The 13,151-nt window shown below is 34.1% G+C and overlaps 2 protein-coding genes across 10 annotated transcripts in view; one reads left to right on the forward strand and one right to left on the reverse strand.

Moving 5' to 3' along the window:
- The window catches only part of Mctp1 (multiple C2 and transmembrane domain containing 1), a 427,275-nt gene extending 424,739 nt beyond the window's left edge, over positions 1 to 2,536 (forward strand). For all 9 annotated transcript variants that reach the window (XM_045134043.1, XM_045134044.1, XM_045134041.1 and 6 more), the window contains one exon: positions 591 to 2,536. In XM_045134043.1, coding sequence (XP_044989978.1) covers positions 591 to 662 — 72 coding nt within the window. In that variant the 3' untranslated portion in view covers positions 663 to 2,536. The remainder of the gene's footprint in view (positions 1 to 590) is intronic.
- Positions 2,537 to 9,849: 7,313 nt separating this feature from the next.
- Slf1 (SMC5-SMC6 complex localization factor 1) overlaps positions 9,850 to 13,151 on the reverse strand; it is a 78,101-nt gene continuing 74,799 nt past the window's right edge. The window contains exon 21 of the mRNA XM_004651617.2: positions 9,850 to 12,649. Coding sequence (XP_004651674.2) covers positions 12,168 to 12,649 — 482 coding nt within the window. The 3' untranslated portion in view covers positions 9,850 to 12,167. The remainder of the gene's footprint in view (positions 12,650 to 13,151) is intronic.

A 13,151-nucleotide genomic window follows, 5' to 3' on the forward strand; every position in this document is an offset into this window, starting at 1 on the left:
ATTCCAGGTCAGCTTGGACCAGAGTGAGACCCTTCCTCAGGGGAAAAAAAAAAAAGGTATATTAAGGTATGTTTAGAAATGGGAGGGGGAAATGTACCTTCAAAAGACTGTGGCACAGCTCAAAAATCCCTTGGGATTAGAAGTAGCTAACCGTCAACTCTTTTCAGAGTAAAATAAAGGATTTTATCAAAATCTCAAAAGGTAGGATGAAGTGCTACCATTTTTCCATTTGCTTCAGTTGAGTTTTTCATTTTGTACATGACGTAGTGTGCTGAGTAGAGACTGAGACTGTATTAACAACCACTTGCAAAGAACTTTTACCCAGTCCTTCAAGAAAATGTTATGGTCAGGGATGATCCTCCTAGCCCATTACCAAAGTTCACATCAGGGCTTCAAGAAATTTCTGGCAGATTTCCTTCTCACTTTTGCTCTATCATTGTACTGTTTCCTGCATTCCAGCTGGGGAATCCCATTCAGCCTCTAGAGTAGTTAGTCCTTTTCCCTCAAAGCACTCTCTCATTTCTTGCTTGTCCTTCCTCTGCCAGAAAGTGGCCACCTGACCAGTCTTTCTCTGAACTCTGTTTAAACAGGTGCAATACCAAGAACTGAAACCAGATCCTTCTCATAGCCCCTGTAAAAGGAAGAAAAACAATCTTGGCTAGCCAGCTCCCAGAACTGAGAACAGCATCTGTTTGGGAAGATAAAAAGAAAAAGCCTTCAGCCTCAGAAGCATTTCCTGTCTTTCTGCTTTTTATTTGTTTTGCATTTTTATCATGATCGAGAGAATTTGTAAATAGTTTACAAAAGGCATACATCTTTGAAAACATACTTCCATTGTACAGACTGAACTTTATAAGGTTCCGGCTAGTGCTATGTGGAAGCTTCGTTTGCTCTGGGTAATAAAATAACATAATGAAAGAATGAAGTGAGGGTTAAAAAACTAGAAGACACACATTCTAATTACAAATAAAAGAACCAAAACATCAGATTAAATGTTCAAAAGTGTTCCAATTAAATCTACATAAAATGTATTAATTTGCTTTTAAAGTTTTTTTTTTAATGTGACTTTTTATCTGAAAAGTAATCTATTGGTTTTCTATGTTTATACATTTCAAAAAGGGAGAAATCCCAAAGCCTGAATAATAGAAAGGACAAATTTGAATTTAACATAGATCTTGACTTTCACTCTTGGGCAAATTATTTAGGTATGACTAGGCAGATTGTAAGCTAATGAGTGAAGATACACTCACTCCCCTTGAAGAGAATGTGAGATACTATAAATTTGTGAGTCTTCTATCATTCCATCTAAAACTTTAAAATCTCTCCAGACTACATAACATAAATACTGCCAGGTTTATAAATAATTGCATATCTGAACTTTTGTATCTACCACTAAGTTAATTAATGCTGACTTAGTTGTCAAAAATCCTAAAAAACTAAATTCATACTGTATTTGGTGTCAGGTTATACTTTATGCATCAAAAATATTTAACACTCAAATATTCTCACAGAAACAAAGTATCTGCTTCCTCATTAGGTTACTGAAATGCTTTAATGCATACTGATTTTGTTACTAGTGAGTTTTCATGTAGAACAGCACTGTGGTAGGTGATAGGCCAGAGTTTAACATTCATTCAAGGAAAAAATTCATACTTGATAATATAAATGCATGAAAATCTGTTTTATAAAATAAACTGCTTATAAGGGAATTACCTTTAAAAGTGTTTCAGTAACTACAGACCCCATGCTTAAAACAGTTGCAATCCCAAGACTTATGGTAGCTTTTGTACCTAACCCCTAGGTATACCAAGGGAACATACCTCTGGAGAAAGAAATAATTTGGTCAGTGAGAATGTCTTCACTGACTTGCTAGGAATTAAAACCTCAGTTGAAATTGCTGCAGACAATGTTTTGCACTACTTTATTAATAACAGGGTGGGATGGGGTGAAAGTGGGGGTTTATTGGAAAATGTCAAAAAGCAAGATATATTTCACTCTCAAGAAAGATTCTTTAAATCTCATCAAAGCTGATTTGTAAAGTATTTTTATTTTAGAAATATGTTGTTAAATACTATTTCTTATAATAAAACTATTTTGATCTGTTTATACACTATGCTTGAAAGAATGTCAATTAAATTCCCTTTCTACAGAAAGGCTTTGACCTCATTATGCTCTATTTAGTGCATCATGTTAAAAATGACATGCTTACACACCTACGTACGATCACTGTTTGTTGCAAAAGCATACTACTTTATGAAGCTGATGTTACTGCATAAACCTTATTGATGAGATCATCTGTCTGGAGTTAAGTTCTGATTCTATCTTTGTGTGTGATTTACGTTCTCTGCTGACAGTGTCTACTAAGATGTCTATCCGCCTGGTATTCTCTATAACCTCAGATGTATCTAGTGCACAGTAACCATTAACAGATGACTAATTCATTTCATTGTATCAAACTTCAGGTGTTTAGTTCAGTGATAACTTTCACTACATATTCACTGCATTAAATAAAAAAGAAAATCTTTTCTATGTATCATCAGTACTGTTCCTTTTTTCTGGGTGTTTATAAATGATACGTCTCCTGGGAAAACACATATTTCGTTTGAATAAACCAGTCTTTTTCTTAATTATTGCAAAGCACACAGTGCCTCTGGAATGGTGGGCATCCAATGAAACAAAGCAGTAAGATGTAGCTTGAGTCATGAAAGTGACCCTGGGGCAGGTCCTTGCTGCTTTTAGCAACTGTTGCATTTATAGGCTGAAAATGGACTATGTCTAGTAAAACTTTTAGCTTCTTCATACAGGTGCACTTTTGCCTTGGTTTTTCAGATTTTTTTATGCAAATATTCCATAGTACCTGGAGAGATTGATTATTGTCCCAATACGGATTTGGAGTACTAACAGATTAGATACTGTGAACTGCTAAATAGTTCCCCAAGTCTTAGTAAATCCATTAAAAGGTATCTATATTTATATTCCAAAGTGTAGCCATTAATATGAGAAAATTCATAAGGCAGACATATTTTAACTTTCCTCCACCTATAAAAAAAACCATAGTGCTACTAGTTCATTTCGGTACATTTTCAGACAGGCTTTAGGCATTCTAAGATATTTTTGAGCCATTCTATGAACCAGGACAATGGGAGTTAGGAGAGCTTTAGAAATGAGTTTACTTGGCAACGTATTTATTGAGAACTGCTGTAAATCCCTGAAAAGGCATGTCAAATCAGCTATAGTATATTAAAATCAAATTGAGTTAGTGCAGTAAAAGCCAAATTTAATAAGCTACTTAAAGTAACTTAAGGCAGGGTTTTGCTATGTTGCTCAGGCTGGCCTCCAACCTGCAACCCTTCTGCCTCAGCCTCCCAAGTGATCACAGATTTGTACTACTACACCAGCTTAAAATTAACTTCTGTAAGATATTTTTATTCTGCCTTTAAAAGTACAGAAAAATTCAGCAGTAAGCTTCCTCCCCCCCACCACAAGATAGGGTCTCACTCTAGCTCAGGCTGACCTGGAATTTACTATGTAGTCTCAGGGTGGCTTCAAACTCTCGGCGCTCCTCCTACCTCTGCCTCCGAGTGCTGGGATTAAAGGCATGTGCCACCATGCCCGGCAGCAGCAAGCTCTTTATCCAGGGACAACAGAGTAGTTTTCTTCTTCCCTTTTCACTTTCATCTCAATATATAAAGATCAACAATACTGAAAGGAGTCAATTTTGTACTGCTATGTCTAAAGTCAAAGGCTATTATTTCATTTATAAACTTTTAAAATAAGCCTAAATACTTAAGCTTTTGTATTCAGCACTAAAAACAAAAAGTATAAGGCATTTGATGTGGTAGAAATATAAGCAGTGCTGGGCGTGGTGATGCACGCCTTTAATCCCAGCACTTGGGAGGCAAAGGTAGGAGGATCACAGTGAGTTCAAGGCCACCCTGAGACTACAGTGAATTCCAGGTCAACCCGGACCAGAGTGAGAGTGAAGCCCTACTTCAAAAAACAAAAACAAACAAAAAGAAATATGAGCAGAGAGCCAGTATTGTACCAGAGAAAGCAAGCATTATTAAATGAATACATACTTAGGTGGTAAGATTTAAAATGTGTGTATGCATGCGCGCACCTATGTGCATGTGTGTACACATATGCAGAGATGCCTATTCATTGGTTTGCTTAGCGTATCAAGAGCCAGCCTTTTTAAACTGCTCAGTGGAGTACATGTTAAAAAGCACTTAAAAATGTAATCAATACCAATAACAGCATCTTTCCTTTGTAATTCTCCTTCCAGGGATGCCTGGCATAAACCACTGAAAGAGAAAGCAAAGTACTTCCTTTTTTTGATGAAAACACTTTATATATCTGGTTTCTGCATTGGCAAAGTAGCAGATCTACTAGCTGAATCACTAAGTAAGATATATAAATAAAAGTCTCACCATCTAAGAAAACTGTCCACATAAACATCAAATATACAAAGTGTTTACGTGAAGCACAAGTTATTTCTGGAATTCAAGATTCTATTTGTGCTTTTCCAAAGGGATCTGAGTTAAGAACAAAAAAAAAACCCATAAACAAAGTCACAAAACAACTAAATATTTGATCCCAAGTGAATTTCAATTATTAGAATCACAGTATTTTCACATTCTAAGTTAAAAGCAATTATTAAAAAAAAGATTGTACTATAAACAGTATTTTGGTAAAGATGGCTTTAAAATTACTTGATGGCTCTACATTCCTCAAAGTGCACTCTGAATTATGTCTTTTGCATAATTATGATGATTCTTTAAAAAAGTAATGAAATGACACTACGTTCTGCTCTTGTCAATAAATACGGTTGTTTTGGGCAGAGAGCTTTAGGGAAAGAATTGTCAATTTTTTTCCCAGTATGCAGCAAAATTAAAACTGCAATATAATTCTCCCTACAACAGAGTTTTCAATGTTCCTTCAAAGAGAAAACAAGTGACCAACCTAAGGCTCAGAGAAACCCTGAAACCACTGTATTTTCTCTTAAAACTGCATTTGAGATGAAATGTGAGGAAAATGATAATACAGGCTCAATTTTACTTTCTTGCCAAAGATTAGCTTCAAAGTGGCTTATTTCAAGTTGAAAGATGTTATTTTGCTAGAGTTCACATCATGACATTTTTGGAAGAAATATGTACAGAAAGAAGCACATGTGGCTCAACAGTTTTTAAATTTGTTTTGCTTTACTGAAGATACCTGACGCAATATTCAGCCATAGAAAAGACAGCTGAACAGAGGAAGGAGAAGGAAATGCCAATGTATGTCTCAAGTGCAAGATTCCCTTTATCATCTGGAAGAAAAACAGGAGTATTAGTCCACAAAAACTGTACTTCCTTATGCAACAGTGATTATAAGTCAAAAATTATATGATTTGTCTCAGAAAAAACTGCAGTCACAAGTTTCCATTTCCTTTTATAAAAAAATATTTTATTATTTATTTGAGAGATAGAGAAATAGGCAGGTAGAGAGAGAGAGAGGGAGGGTGGGCGCACCAGGACCTCTAGCCTCTGCAAATGAACTCCAGATGCTTGTGCTCCCTTGTGCATCTGGCTGACGTAGGTCCTGGGGAATTGAACCTGGGTCCTTTGGCTTTTCAGGCAAGCGCCTTAACGGCCAAGCCATCTCTTCAGCCCCTCCATTTATTATACAAAAGGATATGTTAGCTGAGTGTGGTGCCACATGTCTTTAATCCCAGCACTTGAGAAGCAGAGGTAAGAGGATGCCATGAATTCAAGGCCACCTTGAAAATACAGAGTGAAATCAAGGTCAGCCTGGGCTAGTGAGACCCCATCTCGAAAAACCAAAAAACAAACAACAACAACAACAAAACAGGATGTATTGGTGATTCTGTCATTTCTGTTGTGTAACTGGAGAGGTAACTGACATCATTTTCTGACCAACTTTATACAGTGATATATTGATCCCTTCCTTTGTCCTAGAACTCTTACAATTTTTAGCTTTAACTAATAAGAACAGTTCTGAAACATACAAAAGCCCCTTCAAGAAAGTTAAATACTATGCACATTTGAAAGAGATTTTCAATAGAACAATGTAGGTGTGCATTTTGTTTGTAATTCCTGAACATGTAAATTTTCTATTTAGGATGCACAAGAAAAAAAATACATTTTCAGAAACAATAAATGGGAAACAAAACAAGTGTTTTTGTGAGGGGGAAATGTGAAAGACATTGCATTTCTAATTTACCCAGACTCTTGTGGGTAGAGAGGTGTGTCATTCTTCATCATTGTGCATTATGAGGTTACTGCAAGAATGCACAGAGACGTGGTGGCTTCCTGTCAGTGTGAAAACTCAGACAAGATGCTGAGAAATCTTCCCACCAAAACACTTCCCTGCATAATAGTTACAATATAGGAATTCTGTGTGTTTGAGTATGTATATGGGTGCACATATAAATCAACTGCAAAAATATTGAGTTGAACTACCTTAAACCATTACCTAACTCAAGAAGCTAATTTTGTGGCCTTCATACTACTGGTGAATCTCAGACTTTTCTCAATCATGCTGATTCTATCAGCTTGTAGGTTGTTGATTCTTTCTAAGTCAATGACAAATGAAGAAAGAAATGTTAGTAACATCGTAGAGAATGCCTTTCAAATGCATTTAAAATACAACCTTTAAGAAATATAGTTTTCATCTAATCTTACCACTTCCTCCTTTTCTGAGTTAAATCTGAGAAAGACTCCTTAGGGAGCATTTAACTTCCCAAGCGCCTTTAATACTTCTAAAATCACAAAGTAAAAATATTTTATACCGTGACTCCACACAAAAAGTGTGAGCTTCATCAAGTTATGATCACTACTAAAGAAAAATAGTCACCTGCAAGTACATTTCAGGACAGGATATTTGTACTGGGAGCATTACTTTAAAAATCAGTAAGTTACTGGTGTTTTAAAGAAATATGAATCATGTTACAAAAAAAAGCTTAAAAAAGTGAAAAAAATCTCAAAAGTTTGTTATATACACATAACTACCATTGGCAAGGGTTTTCTTTTAATCTTTTCCCTGTGCAATTTATTTCTGGGAAAAGTTTCCACTTAAATAGCTGTAATATTTTTCATATAACTAAAATTAGTCAAGAAAAAATGGTACGTAGAAGAATCAAAATAAATGGCTTTTGAACTCTTTAAATTTGTTTCCTCCAATGATATGCTTGAGTATGCATCAACAGTGTTCAGGAAACAAATTAAAAAGAACTGAAGAGACAGGAAATATGAAATGAGACTGGATTTTTTAAAAAAGTAAAATGGCTTAGTAATTTTTTTAGTTAGACTAGGATTCATTCTGATATTTTAATACATATATATATCACTGTACTTGAGAAATTAAGATTACTTAATCTTGAGGAAAGGATTAAGTAATATTAGTGAAAATAGCCTGTTTCTAACAATATTATTCATTTTTAATTTTGCCAAAATTCTACTTACTCAGTAATTTCATCTCTATACTGTAAAAGAAACAAAGGAAAACAGAAGAGCATGTTTAAAGTCAGATACCCCAAGATGTGCAAACCCTAAAACAAAACCAAATACCTACTATAAATCAAATCATCCTGGTCAGTAGAAAAATTTATCATGAGTCTAGAATTGAACAAGTATTAGCCTAATGCTGAAGTTGACGTTATTTCTTTTCTTTCTTGCCACGTTATGATTTTTGTTGTTGTTGTTTTTTAGATGTAGGGTCTCACTCTAGCCCAGGCTGACCTGGAATTCACTATGTAGTTTCAGGGTGGCTTCAAACTCACAGTGCTCCTCCTACCTCCTGAGTGCTGGGATTAAAGATATGTGCCACCATGCCTGGCAATTAATGATTTTTGTTTTTAAACATGACTATTTTACTTGGGAACAAAAGAATGGAGAGCAATGACAATTTCAGTTCACCACCAAGACAAATGATGGCATGAAAGATGTAAACTCAATGCTGAATTCCAAATTTTCTGTTCACTAAATCTTGCTTTCTCTAGAAGTGTTAAACGTGTTTTTAAACTTGTTTTGTTTGGACAGAAGTATAACACATATTCCAGAATAGTGATACATTTTCTAGTAATGATTAATACCCATAGTCCACTAATGTTAACTTAATGTTTAAGATAATTTGGGAAGGAGGGTGATTAGATAAACCAAACCTGGAAAAAAAAAAGTTTTCATTTTATTTAGATGAGTATTCCTAGAAGCTTAAATGAGCGTGTCTCTTGGGTCTGTGCTTAAGGGCAATATGTTCCTATATAAATAAAAATATGTAGCTTTTTATTAGGATTACTATACAACTGATCATGATACTTTGCTAACCTAACTGATGGATTTGAGTTCAGCAATACCTTTAAAACTCCAAAAGAGATCGTTGTACTTGTCTTAAAGATATATGTGTGTAAATATATATTTCTAACAGTAAAATATTATTAAAAATCACATGTACTTAGTTCTAAGAGTTGTAGTTCAAGTTTTTTTTTAATGAGTTTATAATCAAAACTACATACCTACACTAAAAACAGCTATACACTATATACTATTAGAAAAAGCTTGTAACATAAAAATACTCCCCAAAAGATCATTCTATTAAAAAAAGCCAATTGCTTAGGTGTATAAACCTAACAAAAGGTTGCTTTTCGAATATATTAATGGAATTTTTTTTTCCCCTCTCTTACAATTCACTTTAGCTCATGTGTCTCAAGAAACAAAAATATAGGTCTAAGCTGAATGGTGTTTTCAGAAATTGAGATCATGTATTAAACAGATTTGGGATGTTAAAAGATCAGAATTAACTCTAAAAAGGAAAACTCCAAATGCCTAATGATCAGCGATTAATAAAATCTTGTAACATACCGAAAGGGTCTTTCAGTAGGATATGCAATGTACATAAAAATGTATGCTTAAAACCAAGTACAGCCTTTTCTAACTTATTATTTTCTAAGTTGGTATCATAATTAATGATCATCAAATATATCCTTCTACCAGAATGTATTTTAATCTGAGAGGAATATTTGATATGATGCAATTTACAAGGAACAGCAAACTATTATGTGTCTCCTGTTTTGACATCACCAGACAAGAAGGCATGTTCTGATAATGTTGTCACTAATCTTTCTAACTTAATCCACATTTGATATAAAAATGATTATCATTCTAGACTTTTGTAAGGTCTGTCAGCAGGAGGTGCAATTGGCGTGGAAACTACCAGGAGGTGTGACAGGTTGGCACAGAAAGCTATATAATAAATGCCTGAGGCAATGAGTGCCTCATGTTACTCAAGGATAAACCCTGTCTACTGATTAAGGCTCTTCTCATTTCATCATGTAACTGCAAAGTATATGAGTACTACATATTACCCTCATGTAAATTTATTCATTTAGCTTTCTATACCAGTATAAGAAAAAGAATAAATACTTTTCTAGGTATATATGAAATACACCAGCACTAATTCATTTGGATTTGCCAAAGACGAAGACTGAAAAAGCATACCTACTTTCTACCTATTCTAAATTGCTAAACTAGTACTTGTCAAAAAACTATAGTACCAGAATCAACATTACCCATTCAAAAACTACAACAGAGTACAAACTTTAGAAACACATTATTTTCAAAAGCACATTATATGGTACAACACTTAAAATATTCAAGTCTCGTTTACCTTCTCAGACTGCAAGCTTTTATCCATTCTCTGAAGTCAGCTCCCATGAAGCACTACACCTTGCAGTTTTATTTTTAGGAGTTCAAGATATGTTGACTTAATGTAAAACAATAATGAATTTCACATTTGATTTATAAAAGGAAATGGGTTTCTGGTCTTCTTCAAATGAGTGAGCAATAAAATATATACACTTGGTCCATTTTATTCTGCACAATAAAGCTAAGAATTTATTAGGAAACATCAACATTTTTTTCTTTACTTTCTAAGGAATTACCAGCAAACAACAACAAAATAAATCACAGCTCAGAAAACTGCTTTCAGAATTCATGTGCATCGTGATGAAGACTCTGAGCTTCATCTTCAGGAACAACTTTGAGAAGTCTCCAGCTAGAGACACAGAACTTTTTAACTTTTAGAACAACTTCTTCCTTTACTTTCAAGACAGATTTAAGGCAACAGTTTTCTAATACATCAATACAAGAATATAAAAAACACTATTGAAATATTAAGTGTTTCACTGCAGGTTTAAATGCATTTCATATGCTAGTATTGTTAAAGAGGCCACAGAACAAAGTGACCTATATTTGCCATGCTGGACTTCAATGTGTGAACAGGCAGAATTTCAATGGCACCTGAATGCTTCACAGTACATGTCAGCAGAGCTCGTAGAAAGTGGGAGAAAGAACAGTCTGTTATGAAATATCACTAATAGTTACAATCAAAAGAATACTTCTTAATGGATACCTAATTTACAAAATTATTGTTCTTAAAAGTACAAAATACTATCTCATGATATATTATTTTTAAATTTTAGAATTAGAACCAACAAGTAGTTGCCATGTTTCTTTATACTTAAGCAATTCATTATAACCATAAGAGGAGGTAGGAATTAGAGTTTATTAGATGTCAAAGTGACAGGTTAGCTTTCCTTTTCATGAAAGAGAAACCTTACATTCTTTCCATTTGACAAGAAAAACAAACTCAGAAAACAATTTAGCTGTTAACACCCTGGGAAGAGTTAAATTTGTTTCTGATAGGAAAACCCAGGCTGAAGTTTCTGTTAGTTTACCCAGTGACATTACCCCAGGTGTCTTCACAAGTGAGATAAAGCGACTTCCCTTTGGCTTTGTTTCTCTCCTTTCCCTTCCCTTCCCTTTTTCTATTCTTTTCCCTAGACAGGGTCTTATGTTATAGTCCAGGCTGAACTCAAACTCACAACAATCTGCTGTATCAGCTTTGCATGTAGGCAACTAACTCCTGATAATGGAAGCATTTTTTAATGATCATTGGGGCAGCACATTATTTCCTATGGATATCTTAGTATCCTTAATCTCCACTATATCATGTCTTTTGATACTTTGGCAGATAAGTAAATAACAGACTTGCATAATGTCGTATTTGAAGTGTTAAACAAACACTAACAATTCTTATAGTATATAAAAAAATAATGACATAGAAAGGGCATAGCAGTTTTATTCAGAGCTAATATAGTAATGTAGCAGTTTTCAATTTAGATTATATATCAGTAATAAGATACTGAGCATTTGCAACTTGTTAAAAGACTCATTTGTAGGATACAGTTGAAGTCTTTAGCAGATTAAGTGCTATGAGATTAGAACTCTAGTTACATAAGAGCTAAATGAAGTTTTAGCATTTCTTTCCCAGCTATATCACAATGTAACTTATTCCCACCAGTGAAGCAACTCCAATTTCAAAAGTAGCTATTATCCACACTGTCTTTTAGGTTAACTATAAATTGATAAAACTGAAAATTGAAACATTATTATTCTGAAAACTTATAGTGCACATTAAAATTTTAGATAGTCTCAAATCTATTACTCAGGTGCCACATGTAATCGTAACATTTAATCAAACTTATTATGCAACAAAATGGTTTCACTTAGAATACTGATTTCATGGAGCAGTAATACACTTTACACATGAGCTGCTAAAACTGAACAGAATTGTCAGATTTTGATAATAACTGAATTTAAAAACACAGAATATTAAATATTACTTTAAATTTTAGAAATGTTTATTTTAGAAAGACAAAATCTAAAATGCATTTTTAGTCATTAACATATAAAGAAGAAATAGGAGTTACAAGTGTAAAGTTGCACATTTGTAAGAGTATCTTTGCCATGATTTAAGACCTGAAACACCTTAGAATAGAGAACATAACATTTTGATTTGAAAAAATATTTAAATTATTTTTTTACATATACAACATAAATAAATAATTTTTAGAACAAAACATTCAAGATTAATAAAAGGAGTTGTATCTAAACAAAAAAGTAGTTTTAACTTCTGAGTCAAGTTGTACACACAGGCAGAAGACCATACTTGAGTTCTGCAGAAGTTCTCTTAAGTGCTTTTGAGTGTAAGGCTGCAAAGTCTGTTGGTGAATAAAACAGTTAATACTTGTCAGTGATCTACAATGCCTATACTATTTGACAAAATGAAAGGAACATGTTTATATGTATGACTCATATATCTTGGCATCATCATGAAAACTCTGTGACTGACCGACACATCATTTCCAGTGTCACCAATAAGGCCTCAGTATGTACTCCGTGACACACTTTCAAATTCTCAGGTAGTTCCTTAAGAATATTTGGGAGCTTCTGCAGTGTCTTTATATTTCTAGCATAAAGATCCAATAACCAATCAGTATGAACACTCGTGGTATCTTTATAACTTTTACAAGCTACAAGCAGCTCATTTAAGTGAGTTAACCCTTTGAAAGCTAAGATTAACTCTGAAGATAAATCAAAAATGGAACAAAAATTTAGCAACATCCTACTAAGTAAAAATGAACCAAATTCAAGTTGCTGGTGATAAAAATGTTTCTCTGTCTGAGCATAAAAATTGTCCACTGTATCTTCTATATTGGTTATAGCAAACAGTTCTTCCTTGATTTGAGGTGAAACTACGTAATCCAGGGGCAATTCCCCCTTAGAGTTTCTCTGCTGCAAAAGCACTGGGCCTGTGAAAAATGAAATCACAAAACATCAATAGGAAAGCATTTTAATTTTGCCAGCTTAACTGTTGATTTCATCCCCACCCCCCAACCACACAGTGCAGTTTATATCATATTCATATTTGTTATTAATTCTTATTGATGTAATTTGTGGCTATATACATATTGACACAGGGCAGTTACAAAACCTAAAATCCTAATCAACTGCCTAATGAGGTTGGCCAGTCATGGTCTAGTTAAATAAGTAACATATATGGTGATAAATGGCAAAGGCTTTTATAAAACACGAGCAGTTATCTTAAAGTAAGAATTTCAGTTCTCCCAGAAGAAATTAATGCATTTATCTTAAACTCTATGAAAGAGTCTTAAGGTTATCATATCATCAAAAGGAAACATTTCGGGCTGGAGAGGTGGCTTAGCGGTTAAGCGCTTGCCTGTGAAGCCTAAGGACCCCGGTTCAAGGCTCGGTTCCCCAAGTCCCACGTTAGCCAGATGCACAAGGGGGCGC

This window comes from Jaculus jaculus, chromosome 14 (genome assembly GCF_020740685.1).
Source record: "Jaculus jaculus isolate mJacJac1 chromosome 14, mJacJac1.mat.Y.cur, whole genome shotgun sequence".
Classification (NCBI taxonomy): domain Eukaryota; kingdom Metazoa; phylum Chordata; class Mammalia; order Rodentia; family Dipodidae; genus Jaculus; species Jaculus jaculus.